The 14,676-nt window shown below is 42.8% G+C and overlaps 1 protein-coding gene across 6 annotated transcripts in view; it reads left to right on the plus strand.

Moving 5' to 3' along the window:
- Positions 1-14,676, plus strand: part of BBX (BBX high mobility group box domain containing) — a 134,519-nt gene that overhangs the window by 111,379 nt on the left and 8,464 nt on the right. For 5 of the 6 annotated variants that reach the window (XM_068424765.1, XM_068424780.1, XM_068424775.1 and 2 more), the window contains 2 exons: positions 293-431; positions 3,395-3,543. In XM_068424765.1, coding sequence (XP_068280866.1) covers positions 293-431; positions 3,395-3,543 — 288 coding nt within the window. The remainder of the gene's footprint in view (positions 1-292; positions 432-3,394; positions 3,544-14,676) is intronic. The other variant, XM_068424759.1, reaches the window with a different exon arrangement.

The raw sequence follows: 14,676 nt of genomic DNA on the forward strand, positions 1-14,676 counted from the left end.
GTAATTTAGGGAAAACTATTGCTGTAAATCCAGGCAGTTCTTTATCCTCCTTTACACCTTGAGAGATCCTGACTTTAGAGGTAGTATAAAAAATGGGGTGGGGGGAGAGGTAACAGTTGCCAGTAATATCATTATTGTCCAGCTTAAAATAAATAAGTAAATGTTGTGTAACCTCTTCAAGAAGGTCATCATAAGTTGCAGTACTGATTTGGGTACACAAGTTCCTTCTGAGCCCAGTTCGTTTTGGCACGTTTTTCTAAAGATGAGAAACAATTTTCTGCCTTCATCCCAGGAAAAAGAAGCTCAGGAAAAGGCAACTCCTCAGATCATGAAGGATGCTGGAATGAAGAAAGCTGGGCTTTTTCCCCAAGTGGCACAAGTGGGAGCAAAAAGCTGAAAAGGACTAAGCCAAAGGAAGAGTTTGTTTTCGGGTAAGTTGTGGTTTAACACTGTTGGAAGTTTTAGTTAGGTCAGCCTGGTAGCTTAAAGAGTGAGTCCTCCTCATTGCAGCTAGGAAAGTGTATCTAACGCCCAAATAATCACAATTAGACAGAATTCCTTAATTACAACCCGCGCTGGGCTGAGTCATGCTCTAGATACCTGTTTATTTACCAAAGTAATTCCTTTGAGATCTTTCCTGGTTTACACGACTGTAAACAAATCTGAATGACATTATTTGCTCACTGCTAAAAAAAAGGCACAATATTTACCTGCTTAAGAGGTGGTGAAGAGGGTTACTTATATTTTCAGAGCACTTCACAAGCAGTATTTAAAGTTCTGTGTAGGCATTCAATCATCATAAACAGAATTATACTAGAAAGAATAGATACCTCTGCCTGCTTGGAGAGAGCGCTTACAGAGGAAGAGCAAACAATATTCTAATATTGGCAAATAATTATGTGAAATATATCATTTTTCCATTGTAGAGACAAAATATTTAAACTGTTCATGTACATCATGAAGAAACTAAATACATCAGAAGAATAATTAATTATTGTAAGTGCATTAAAATTTAGGAAGGCCACACAGAATTACTTTTCTAGTGTATGAATAACAGTTTTTGTCAGAGTATTACAGATTTATTTAACTGCAGGCATAGCTGTTAAATCTGGTTAGCCATTCATACTACTTGCAAATTCTTGAAAGCTTCCAATTATCTGAATTCAGAGGGTGAAAATTAATTAAAAAGGAGTAGATTTTCCATACTTCGTGCCTAAAATTTTAATGTGTTTCTTTTGTGCAGGCTTGTGGTAGTCTTCTTTATAACCTAGTCTATGAAATTTAGCTGCGGCTCACTTTGCTGTAAAGATATTAAATTGATGAAGATCTCCAAGTCTTGTTTGCTTGGAATAGTCAAGAAAAATTAGTGGAACACTTCTTGTATTTTTAGTGCATTGTATATAAGTTTAGTAAATATTTTTTAATTTAAATTGAAAGATTGAAAACTTTTTACACCTAATGGTGTGAAAACTGAAGGCATCTCCTAGCCAAAAAAAACGTGGTTACAAATGATTTATTCAAAGTAGCTAGGAAGATTGTGTAAATAATTAATTAATTTGACAAATACTGTTCTACCATCGTTAGCTGGCTGGATGGGGAGAATACATATTTGCCAGGCTGGCTTCTTGATTCAGTTGTGGCATTAATGTTTATTATTTAGTGAACTCCGTAAAGGCAGAATTGGTGATTTGTGGAGCATTAAGTGCTGGAGAAGGTATCCCTTCTCCCTGTTCATTGCACTACCTGATCCTCTGGCTACTTGAAGAGCTGGTGTTACCTCTGCCTGCTCCTCCTAACTCTTTCTGCTCCCTTCAACATCATTTTTCAGCCTCATTTTGTGTGTGTGTGTAGGGGAAAGGGTCCTCACGCCTGTGGAATTATGTCTTTGTCCCCATGTCCTCTTACCTTTCTCTCCATCAGTAGCTGCCCACACTTCCCCAGTGGTCCCCATGGAGTGTGCTCTGTCCATGTGCAGCCCACTCCTTTGCCTGCACGTATCTCCTGGCAGGACTAGGCTGTGTGGCATGAAGACCTCAGCCCAGCTACGTGTGTCTAACCAGCCTTGTGAGATGCTCTGAAAATTCATGACAACGTGATTTTTTTGTTTAAAATAATTAATCACTGACATAGTGACAGCATTCTCCACTGCCTCCGTGTCGCACAAGCTATAAATTACTAGCCGGGGTGGCAGCTCGTCTGCTTTCAGCGCAGGTCCTTCCTAATTAGAGCTGTAGCCTCTCATTAGGAGAGGCTCCCCCTCTCCTTGGGGCCGGAGACTAGGCAGGTGGCAGCAGGCAGTGGGAGCGGAGCTGGGGCAGAGGATGGAATTGCGTGACAGCTGTCAGAGCAGGACATCTTGTTTTGTGGTTGTTAGGGAACATCCACGTGGAAGAGAAAGGTGGCAGTTCCAGGCACCACTAATGTCAGATATCTTTGTGGTATAAAAAAACCCACAACATGCACACACACAAAAGAACCCTCAAACAAACCAACCCCACGGTGCACACAGTCTGCCCAGACCCAAGACTCTATTTTAAGATGGAAGATTGCTTACTGAAAGAAGTGATGATTACAGAGATAAAATGAAGTATTATTCTGTGTACCAAAGCTTTCAGAATGCCATTGGTTTGAAGTGCTGCTTCAGAGAGCAGAGAGAAACACCTTGTTTCTTGTGATACTTCCAAGTGCACAGTGCATAAGGGCCATCCCTCCAACAGTCACGCCAGCTTTTGTCAAGATCAGGTTTTCAGTAGCAAACAGGATGAAAGAGGAGTAGAAAATATCATTGTTCCCCTGTCCCTGACAGTGCTATTTATAACCTGCCTGGCTGTGTGCGTTGCCTTTTATTAAAATACAATTCTGTCCTATGCTTCTGCCTGGCTACAAAAATTTGCTGGAACAGAGTATTTATATGAGACAGCATAGTCATTACAGCCAGAAATGCCATCCCATACCATCCCCTTTGAGTGATTTGTTCTCATTCTGCTGTAAGGACTTTTATGTAAAGGTATTTTATTGGTTTGTTTGTTTATTGGTTTTATTGTCTTTTTTCATTCCCCTCACAGAACAGACACATCTCCTGTACAAACCTGTGCAGCAAACAGAGCTAAATGTCACCAGCATGACATTGATTTTTTTTTTTTCCTAATTTTAATATATGCAACTAATATAATCATTGTACTGAGTTACAAATGCAGAAGCTGGAGTGTACATTCTCATCCCAAAGTTGGATTAGTGTGTGCTAGTTTGATGTTTACAGTGTGTGTGCTTACCTCTTTCCCTCTCTCTCTCTCTAGGTAGATAGGTATGTATGCACACATGCTCCTAAGCAATATGTTTTTTTCCTCCAGAAATGGAGTTACATTTAATTTGATTGGTTTTGTTTCCCCTTTAGCTTAGCAAAGTTGGAAGAAGAATTTGAAAAGAAATTCAACAGCCTGCCTCAATACAGTGCTATTACCTTTGACAGGAAAAATTCAGCTGTTCCGAGGAAAAAGAGGAAGGTTGGCGGTGGTTCATCTGACCAACCAAAATCCAACAAAGGTAAATTACCGTGTGCAATACGTTCTTAACAACAATGCTATGACAAGCTCAGAAATTTACACTGTCCTACTTTGCTGTTATATGTGAAAAGTGTTAAGTCAAAGAAAACATTTTTCTAGCACTGAAGTTAGTTGGTTCTCACCTGGGTTAGCTTTCAGGCTGTACTCTTGACTTCTCATTCTCATGCTGGGTAGAACTAGTTAGAGTTTGTACATGAAATATATTCCTCATAGCAAGCAAATTTATCAAAAACATGAATATTTGTGAGATAAGCGAATTTGACAAGTTTTCCCAGGAGAAAATGGGGGAAAAATGGCAGATGATCAAAAGGTTACATTTCAACATTTTTCAAAATGTAGTTTTATGCATTTCACTGTAATTTTAGGCTCTATAAATTAAAACATCAGATAATCCAGAGATGTCTGAATGAAACATTTGGATTTTTTTTTTCATCAAGACTGTAACTCCTATCGTAAGTTTGGAGCAAAGTTGTCCTGACATGATAAAAAAGGGTTAGAGGACAGGAAAACCAGTTCCATACCCAGCTCTGTTGCTGAGGCTCTTGGAAGGAGAAACTCATGACATGTTTGGCTGTTTCGTATACAACCAACCTGTGACACAGAGGTGTTAAAGAAGTGAGAATATGGTAGGGAAAACTACTTTTAGACTGTGGCAGAAATACTGATGCGTACATACAGTGCAAAAGCATCACAGAATGAAGGAGTGATGTACCAGTAATTCTACAAGACAAAAGGATGCTCAAAAGAATCCTCATTGTTCCCTTTTCTGCTACTGTGGTAGTTCACTGACTGACAGGTTTTCAGATCTGATATGGCTATTTTAGCCAGGCGACCCTGGATTAAATCTATGCCTTTTGAATGCTTCACCAATAATCAGATTACAGTATGCAGGACTGAGCAGCTGTGCTTTTCTAGTGCCTGCCAATTTTGGTATTGATTTTTGTATTTGTATAATTACATGTGGAACAGTCACTTTTGCGAGATTGGACTTGTGCTAATACCAAGTGAGTTCTGACTTCAAATGCCTTTCATTTTTTTATGGTATGTGTTTGACAGAACTTCTTCCAGGAGCGTGAATGAATTGCTTTACAGTATGATAATACAGTGGTAAATTAAGCAACAATTGGGAACAAGATCTCCTCATCTACCGTGATCTGGCAGTTGAAGTTGTAATAGCAGCTTCTTGGATTTCTGGCTGCAGTGTTTGCCTGGTCAGGTGTCTGTATGTCTAAAAATCTTGCAGACCCTACGTTGTTTGGGAATGGCACGCTAGGATGCTGCCTCAAGTGAGGTAGCCAAGAACTGCATTGTGCTTTTGGCTAGGTTCATACACGAGAGCTTGATTTTTATCCTTGTTTGCATCACTTAGAAAGCTTTGGAACATACTCGGCCACGTCTCAAGGGAAGGTCAGAAACACAACTGCCAGGCAGGTTGCAGCCAGACGTGAGTGGTTTGGGCACAGCCCTGCGGAGGAGCCCGTGGAGCACGTGCCTCTAGCTGACAATAAGGGTCTTTAAACCAAGCCAGCTGACTTTGCACTGGTCAGATGGTAAACAGTCACATGAGCTTTTCCACCAACTGAGCTGTGGGGTTGCAACAAGCAGCCCCAGGGCAGGAATATCTGATAGTGACATCGCCGCTTCTGTAGTGGACATCTAAGCGCAGCCCCAAACTAAATCGAGATGGAGCTAGTGATACCTGCTCTTAATTTCAATGCGTGCTGAATTCACTCCTTAGCTTAGCAAGCTGTCAGCTTGTGTCAGTCATTCCAGCTCCCTGGAGAGTGAAGTTCAGCTCTCAAGAGGTAGCTAAGAAACTTTCTGACAAACCATTTTTCTTTTGGAAAAGAAAGATTGCTAAAAAGTAAATATTCCATGGCAATGGGTTGATTTTAATTTGTTTTATTTTGTTAGGACCGTTAAAATGAGGAGGCAAGTTGTGGATTTGAAACTAGGTGAACCGAATTGCATACAAGCAAGCTCACTAGCTTAGCAGGGAAACTGTTACAGCTGAGCCATTCATTAAGCTGAATCCTCAATTTAATTTGTGGAGTACTGACAGGCCGTTCAGCCTCCTCATGCTGTTGGCTTGCCTGTGAACTGTGATGAGTCCAAAGATGGTTAGAGAATACTGACCTCCAAAGATGTTAAGCATACAGGTGTGCATGCTAGGCTCCTGCAAGTGTTGCAGGAGATGAAAATGACATATTGTGCAAAATGGTAGAGCTTGGTTTGGAATGGTTCTGGGTTTTTTGAATTATCAGGGTTTTTTCCACCATCAGAATTAAACAAAAGCAACATCTCATTCTTGCAATGTGATGAGCATGAGCCATGAAGGGTTGGTGTAGTCTTATGGGTGTAACTGTGTTGGGATGTAGGAGACCTTAAGTTTGCTCTGCTGTGCTCTGCATTGATGTGTCACGTGGAGTTGTTTCTGCTGCTTAGCTTTTCCTTGGGGTTGTCTCTGTCAGGTAATTAGAAGAGATGTCCAGCAGAAATGGTGCCTACTAGTGGCTTGGGCCTCTAGATGTTTCCAGACAACAGATAATAATCACTAGGGGTAGGTTTAGTAAATCTTAAATCTCTTCAAAATCATTCCCTGCTTTTTCTGAATGAGCACATGCAGGATCATGAACTTCCCAGGCATTCTCAGTCATCAGATAAGTACTTAATTTTTGCAGTCTACAGCGTAGTGCCTACTAAATTACATTGAAAATCTGGAAAGCAGGTTGGAGTGCTGCACACTGAAACTTCCCCAGGATGTGAGGTAAATAAAAATGGGGAAATGTTGGTGTTTGTTGGTTTTGGGGTGGTTCCCTTCCCCCCCATAACTAGGGCTGTATGCCTTAATATGTTTTATTTTGGAGTAAATGGTGCCAGATTGATTTTCTGTCGTCATTAACCAACACCTACAAGAGGACTGATCTGCTACCTAACCAAACAGCCAGCATTGTCAGGATGTTTTACTACTCCTAAGCAGAAAATCAGTGTGTCAGTGTCCACTGACTCCTGCCATTGTGCTTGTCCTGACTTCAGCTAGTTCTTTTCATACAAAACCACCTGAAGAACCCTTTAACGTGATACCTGTTTCAAATCCACATGTATAAGGGAAAATTTGAACTTTCTTAAATGAGAGGCAATTTTTTTCCCAAAGCTTTCCAAATTGTCCAGATTCTACTCCCAGTGAAGTTGATGGGGGTCTTTCTTCAGTGGGAACAGGACTGAACAAGCCATAACGCTTTGGCAGATTCCCCCTCAGGCATTTTGAGCTGGGAGTATGCATGTGCAATAATAATGTCACAAAATGGCTGAAAAATACAGCTATACTGAAGCTGTGCAGATGGCCTGCTCTGACATTTGCTGGAGCTGGGACTGATATTTTTTTTTTTCTTTCTCCTTTCCAATGGCATATGTGCCAAAACATCCCACCACGCAGAAGTCAGCAGTCTGCAGTGAGTCACTAATGTGCTTATATGCAAAAATGAGCAACAGGCACAGTCATTATTTCTGCCTTGTGCTGTGGAGAAATGCTCGCTCGTACACTGAGCGCTTCACTAAAGCTTTCATTTTGGGAAGGGAGAGGAATGCATAGTGTGCTTGTATTTGGGAAAAGGATTGTCTACAGGTTTTTTTTTATCTGTGGCCTCTAGGACTAGAAATAAAGCATCAGCTTAAAGCGGATGCTTCTTTGTGGCATTCCTCTTGGTCTTAGCTCAGGGATTTTTTTGGCTCAGTTCAAAGCGTTCAGATGCCTGGAGATTGCATGCTGTAATGTTCCAAAGACCATGACCTAAAAATACAGCATCTTCCTCCGGAGAGATGCAGAAATGCACAGACGACTCTGTTTGTCCTGGTTTTCTTATGATCACGTTGAAGTGTTCTCTATTTGACCGGACCCTTTAAAAAAGGGACTTTGTGAGAGCAGAGGGGGAAACGTGGAGGAAATGTAGTTATGGTGCGTTACGTGTAGTGGGTTCATTTTTTTGCCTGTGGCTTCCCCAAGCAGCTGCCGTTGATGATGGAAATCCCTGCCGCCCCCAGTGAGCACGATGGATGAGCCTGGGATCAGCAGGTGGTTAAATCCTGTGGCAACCGCTGAAGTGCCACCTAGAATATTTCCAATAGAGAACGATGAGCAGGAGAAAATGACTGACTTTACACTTACAGGTGGCTGTATAACAATAGCAGTAAACTAACATTAAAAGTTGTGTTCAGCTTTCTGTAGGGAATCACATCCAGAGTCCCCTGCCTAACGGCAAGCCTTTTGGGTTAGTTAGTTTTTTCAGTCATGGATTTTCTCTGGATTCAGTGTTGACACGTGGCATTTGTTCCAAGTCTCAGAGTACTTGCCTGCTGTCCCAGTGAAACTGGTGTAGCCCAGCCAGCCCTACTGGGCCTAAACGGTGCCCCTGGGGCACCTGCTAGTGAGAGCCTGAAAAGGGATATTAACTCTGTCCCAGCCAAAACCAGCACATGATCTCAGGAATGCCCCCTTGTTCAGCCTTTCCTACATGCAGATGTCCTCTCCAGTCCAGCCTATATTTTGCCTTCTCCATCTTGGTTTTGTTCAGTTAATTTATATTAAAAGAAAAGTTCTGGTTTTCATGCCTGAATGTGCCATGTGGCAATTCATTGGCTTAGGCCTTAATCTAAAGGCAGGATGGGATGTGGCCATTTCCAAAGAACCACCAGATAGTCTACTCGGTAATTACTAGACAGTTTGCATGTGAGAGTGAATGTAATTTGGCTTTTCACAGGGGACAGTGAGCATATCCTCTAGTTTACTCTAAGTAGTGCAGGCAGGGAGTGTGGATGAAGTTTTTCACGGAGTCAGAAGTGATATTCTCAGGTCCAAGTATGATATGTTGCCCTATTTAGCTATTAGCCCATCTTCTCTTTCACTGCATTCACGGCCAAAGGGTAGTCAAGTGTCAACGGGCACTGTCTCACGGGAATAACAGCTAAAAGGGTAGGAAATTGGAGGTTTCCTTATGAAAAGGCAGCTTCTCTTTCAACCCACTAAAGTCAGTGTCCTTGGATTTTCCATTTGGGAACAAAATTCTATGTGCAAGTGGCATGTGCCTTAGAGTAGCCTAGATGTTGCAGATACAAGCTTATGACAAAGGTGCCTTGGATGGTAGAAAAGAGATGAAAGACATGGGCTTCTTTCTTCATGCGATGCTTGTCATCTTTTTGTGAGTTTTTCATCTCAGTTATTCTGCTTGGAGTTGCTGGCACTGGCTGACAGTCAGTGCAATCAGTCAATACTGATTGAAGTGGTCTGTAGGGTGCAGGTTGAGCTGTAGAAACGGAGGCTTCTGTGATACTATGTCATGTGTTTCTTATTCCAAGCACCTGCAAAAATCACTAATTAGCTAATATTAAAAAAAAAAAACAATAAAAATGTCATAAGAATTATTTAGTTATATAGCTCTGCCTCTGTCTTCTTTGGAACTGTTGTGGGAAGACTTGTCTCTGTTGATGTGGATGAAGTGTTTGACCTCAGTCTTCAGAAAAGCTCAGTTTTTTTCACTTAGGCTTTCCCTCAGCCTGCCTGAACTGTTTCATTCCTGGTTTTGCATTTTAATTGCGCTGACACTAGACTGCTTATCCAACTCTGTGAAACTCAGGAAGCTGTTGTAAAATTTGCAGAACGACACTTGAAGCAGTTTGAGTGAATATGACCTCTTCTATTGAACTTTCTGGTATTTTCTATACAAGTTCTAGTGAAACTATTCCGATTCAAGCTGATGTTGCTTAAGATGGTCTCTCACTTGGATGTTATTTGGTTTGTTGTTTGACTTCTAGATTCTTGGAAGATTAACCTTTTCTCAAAGTTTTGATTGCTTCAGTAGTAAAAAACAAGCAGCAGTGAGCCACAAAGCCAACAGGTACAAAATCTTAGGGTTTCTGTGCCTGTTTCTGGCTGGATTTTAGCTTTCTCTCAGTAATTTTCAGTATTATTCAAACAACCTAGTGCCTATGAATGTTTTTACCCTCAAGACTAGATCCTTCTTCCATGTGCTACACACTTTTCTCCTTCTTTCCCTGCATATAGAGAGTCAGTGATGGCAAATTGCAGATATGCCATGTAGACTTACCTTGATCGCATGTTACTACCTGGTTGCAGTTGTGTTTGAGTAGCCAACGTGTGTCTGGTTCCTTTTAAGGATGAGGAGGAGTGAAGGAGGCCAGTATTTGTGGTGGGTAGAATCCTGTTCCAAGTCAACTGTACATGGGAAGGACACGCTCTTGTTGGGCTATAAGTTGTCTTGTTGCCTGCAGTGCATCTCATTGCTGTTTGGGTAGGTCTGTTCTGAGCTGGCCTGAAGACTTGCTTGCCTGCTGTATATTTGGAAATAAGATTTTAAAGTACAGTTTCTGAAAAGCAATTCCATAAAAGTGGCTTTGTAGTGTAGAGATTATGCATCTGTTATATCTTTGGTCTGTTATTGCTGCTGTATCAGTGTTTACTCCATTAATGAGACAAGGGATGCCTTCTTGATGACCTCTGCTAGTGGCATAGTTTGTGGTCTTATGTCAAGTAAGATGGCTTCTGACTACTACTAGCAAAGATTCTGTTATCAAGGTAGGAATGATAGCATGAGCTGGGCATAACCTCACCTTCCTCTCCTGGGAGCTTTTACTTCTATGTTTAGTATAAACTCATTTCTGGTCACCAAAAAGGCAAAGGTAACTCTTGCATCCTGTGGTGGGTTGGCCCTGGCTGCTAGGTAAGTTCCCACCCTGTCGCTTGCTCACTCTCCCCCAGTGGGGTGGGGGAGAGAACTAGAAGGGCAAAAGCAAGAAAAAAACCTCATGGGTCAAGATAAAGACAGTTTAATAACTGAAGGGGGTGCAGGGGGAGGAACAAGTGATGCAAAAGCCAGCACTCAACACCAACAAACTGATGCCCAGCCAGTCCTTGAGCAATGACTACTTTGGAAAAAAAACCTCTGCCCCCAGTTCTACTGCTGAGCATGACGTGACATGGTATGAAATGTCATGGTACGTCCCCTCCCAGCCTCTGCGCACCCTCAGCCTGCTCGCTGGGGTGGCAGAGTGGGCGAGAGAGACCTTAATGCTCTGTGAACACTACTCAGCAGTAACTAAAACATTGGTGTGGTACCAACACTGTTGTGGTCACTGGTCGAAAACACGGCACCCTCCAGACTGCTGTGAGGAGAGCTTACTCTGTTCCAGCCAAACCCAGTACACAGCCGAAACAGAGCATATCCTTAAACAAACAAGCAAGGAAAACCCTTGTTTTATTGTATGGCTTTCCTAAGGTCATCATTCTCCAAAATGCATTGGGAGCTGGTGGGTTGAAGTACAGCCTGCTGAAAGCCTCCAGAGTCCACTCTGGGCAGAAGGTCAGGTTTTGTGCTTCCTCGTGGAGTGGCATCCTGTATTAGTGGAAGGGGAGGTTGTATGGTACATACTGTGACTGTTGTACTCTTTTTAAAACTGCTAATTAAAAGTGTGTATTATTAATGTTGTCTGTAGGTTCATTCAAGTCTCAGAAAAAGAACTTTTTCCACAAAATTGTCAGCAAATTTAAGCACAGAAAGGAGAAGCTTAATGTTCCGGACACAGGTACTGGTGCATTACTTAGTTAAGGTTTTGGGCCGCCTTCTCTCTCAATTCAGTCTCGGGGAAATGCTTCTGGACAGAGGCTACTCAGCTCTCTAGTCTTTGATTGCTTTGGTCCCTTATTTCCCTGTCTGCTTTGATTCCATTGGCTCCAGTTGACCATATTACTTTATTCCAGTATGATGCTGTTTTGGTTTTAATCGGCATCTCCCTTAATTACAGTTCGCTGCTCCAGACGCCATGCAGCAGAGCTGGCAAAGCAAGGGCAGTTCTGTAGTTGGCTCTGAACTCTCTGTCTTCCACAGCTCGTAGCCCTTTAGTCCTTTGGTTGCTCTTATCTCCATCCTTTCTATATCAGAGACCATATTATTTATCCCTTTGCCAGAACATTTAACCATGTCCCTGTCTCTTGTCCCTGTGATTTCCCACTGTCTAGAACTTTGCAGGCTGCAGCCAGTCAGGACAGAAGACCTTGTTTCTGCACCAAATCTCAGAAATACTACTGTAAACCAACCCTCCCTCTGGAGAAATCTTAACCAGCTTTCTGTTTGCCTCAGATTGAAGAGAACTTTGGCAGTTTTTTAAGTTATGTCCTGGACTTGCTCTGCCCACTACCCTTCTGGTAGTTCTCCAGAGTTTCTTGTTACAGTATTGTGGTCCTGCATACCTACATACTCACAACTCTGAGGGGCATTTGCAAGTGTACAGTATGTACAGGATTATAGCTTTTTTTTTTTTTTTGTGGTCTCCTGTAGTCATCTTGCCCACACTATCCAAATCATGCCCAGGCTGCTCCTTAGCCCTGCCACAGTGGAGTTCTCTCCCACATCATCCCTGTGGTGTAGAAGAGCCTCTCTGGTTCTCCTTACTTAGGTATCCCCCTTAATTTCTTCCGTTTCTTCCCCATCTGTGTCCATCTGTAAGATAATAAAATGACTATCCCCGTGTCCCATTCCCCCAGCTACCTTTATGCTTAATGTCTTTCCCTAAGACTTGGCCGTGTCCTTTCCTCTCCTTTGCTGTGTTTTCTGCCCTCTGTGGTGCAGGTGCACTGTTTTCCCACACAGGCTCTGCCAGCTCTGCTACATTCAAGGGCGCAAATATTTTGAAATTACTTGGCCTGTTTTGTTGTATTTGTACAACAAACATATTGTGGGAGTCACTTATGCGAAGTAACTGTCTTGCTTCCATGCTGGTGTGAAAAAGGCATCATACATTACCATAACTTTTATTGGGTGCCATTCAGATATTTGCCCCTGAATTATTAATAGACCATGTAGACAAATGAGTAAGAAAAATGGGTGTTTAAATTCTCCTATGGGAAAAGAAACAGAAAGCATTTCATACATGATAGAGTAAAACATATAAATATCTTAAAATCTGCAGATATGAAATGTGGCTAAACAAAATGTCAAAACTTCCATTTGATTAAAGGAAGCCAGCCTGTTTTGATATGAAGTTAAGTGTGCACTGTGATCAAAGATTCAAGCCTGGCAAGTGTTGAGTACCCTGGCCTCGTTCCAGCACAACAGAGGCATGTCCGTGGAAGTTTAGCATGTGAATAATGTCATCGTGTCTAAACATTAAAGATGTGTCTGTGCATTTGCTGGAGGAGGGCCAGTTTGCTAAGTTCCTCCCAAGACTGAAGCAAAGACATGAGGAACTCTTACCAGTCTTACACAGCCCACACAGAAATCGTCAAAGGAAGGACGGTGGGTGTATATTGGTGGGGAACTGCGTTTTCTCTGAGGTACAAAGGGGAGAATATCTGAGGTCTTGCCTGCTCTTCACACACCATGTAGTGGCACTGATCAGCAAAGTGCGGTGTGGGCATGGCCTTGGCAGGCAGCAGACAGCCTCGCCATCGCGTGCTGCCTACGAACTTCACCCTTTCGTGAGCTCCTAGGCAGCGAGGCCCTAAACTGTTTGACTCCCCTGTCCTGTGTTCTGCAGCATTCAAGCTGGGAATCCAACATCTTCATTACAGTTCAAACATACAAGGATTTAGTGAATCAAACACTAAATGAAAATTTTAACTCCTTCTTGTCGTTAGTCTAAGCTTGTGGTGAGTCACAAGTCATGTGTGGTTTTGGTTTTCATGGAGTTCATTTTGCTGGAGGAAGGAGCTTGAATATTCTTACAGCTGGAGAGGAGATGCGCGGAAGGGTTGCTGTCAGCAGAGGTCATGCTGGATTCATGGTTTGTCGTCTTGGAAAGTGTATGTGCCTGTGTGCATCTGTGTTTTGAGTGAAGAAGAGTAAGTGCAGTGAAGGCAAATTTTGACGTGATTGGATCATGTCTGGGTCTGTCTCTGGTTTGATACCGGAGTGAATTCTAACTCCATGTGACCACATCGTACAGAGCATCACCAGTGCAAATCACCATATCACAAGTTTGCAGGTATTTACAGCGATAGATACAGCCCAGTGAATATCAGTGGACATGCCACAACCCCTGCTCCTCCTAGCAGAGAGCACACAGTAACACAACTGAATACGTTAAGAGATATGTCACTTCCTTAGGAAGACTGACGGAAGCACAACTGGACCCATCCCTGACTGGGGGTTTGAACACCACTCAGAGATATATTTTCTTCCATAGTTAGGGCTTTCTGTTGTGAAGGAATACTTTAAATAAGGGGTGAGTCACAACCATTGACTCCTTGCAGGCACATTTTAGTGAGCTGTGCCAAGGGCTCTTGCATGGTTTGTGTAACAACCAAATACAACGTTGGCCTTGACACCAGATGGATGTATAGACCAGTCTTAATGGTAGCTGATATGTGAAGGAGCCCAGTCTGCTGTGGCTGGTAGAGATAACTGCCTGCTAGTGATCATCCACCAGCTCTCCCACACACACATCAGTCTGCACAGCCTTAGCACATACGTTTGAGCAAGAAAAGAAGGTGCAGAAAATTAACAAATGACCTTTTTTTTTCTTTTTCCTGAGAAAGCCCTATTGTGTGGGGCCTGCAGCCCAGAGGGAGCCAGCAGCTCTGTGCCACTGTGCATTTGGCATTCGTCCAGGCTGGAAGAGGGCTGGGTCAGCACAGGCTCATGCAGCAGAACCTCCCATTCAGGCAGCTATTCGGTACACCTGGCTTGACCATCACCTGTTTTGTCAGACCCCAGCCCTTGCTGCAGCTCCATGTGCCGCCCGACCTCACGAGCAGTATTGCAGCAGCGTCCCGTTGCCAGAAGAGCTGGAATTTCCACCAGGCTGCGGGTCAGGGTGTGCTTGGTGTTACTTCCTTGGTGAAGTGGTTCCCCAGCCACCGGTGAAGAGACTGCTACTTGAAGCTTTGCTCTGCCTTGCTAGGGTTCTCCTTTTAACTTAAAAAAGACCATTAAACTATTCCACGCCACCTTTCCTTCTTGATACCAGCATGTGTGGACCTACAGAGTGTTCGTTCTCCTCTAGATGTGGTTAAACTCCTGCAGCTCTCTTTGGTAACAGGCATCGCTGAAGAAATAGTTTTAAATGTCTCATGTCTTGCTGAGGTTCAGTCTGAAGTGCTCGT

Source organism: Nyctibius grandis, chromosome 2, assembly GCF_013368605.1.
Source record: "Nyctibius grandis isolate bNycGra1 chromosome 2, bNycGra1.pri, whole genome shotgun sequence".
In the NCBI taxonomy this organism is placed as follows: Eukaryota; Metazoa; Chordata; class Aves; order Nyctibiiformes; family Nyctibiidae; genus Nyctibius; species Nyctibius grandis.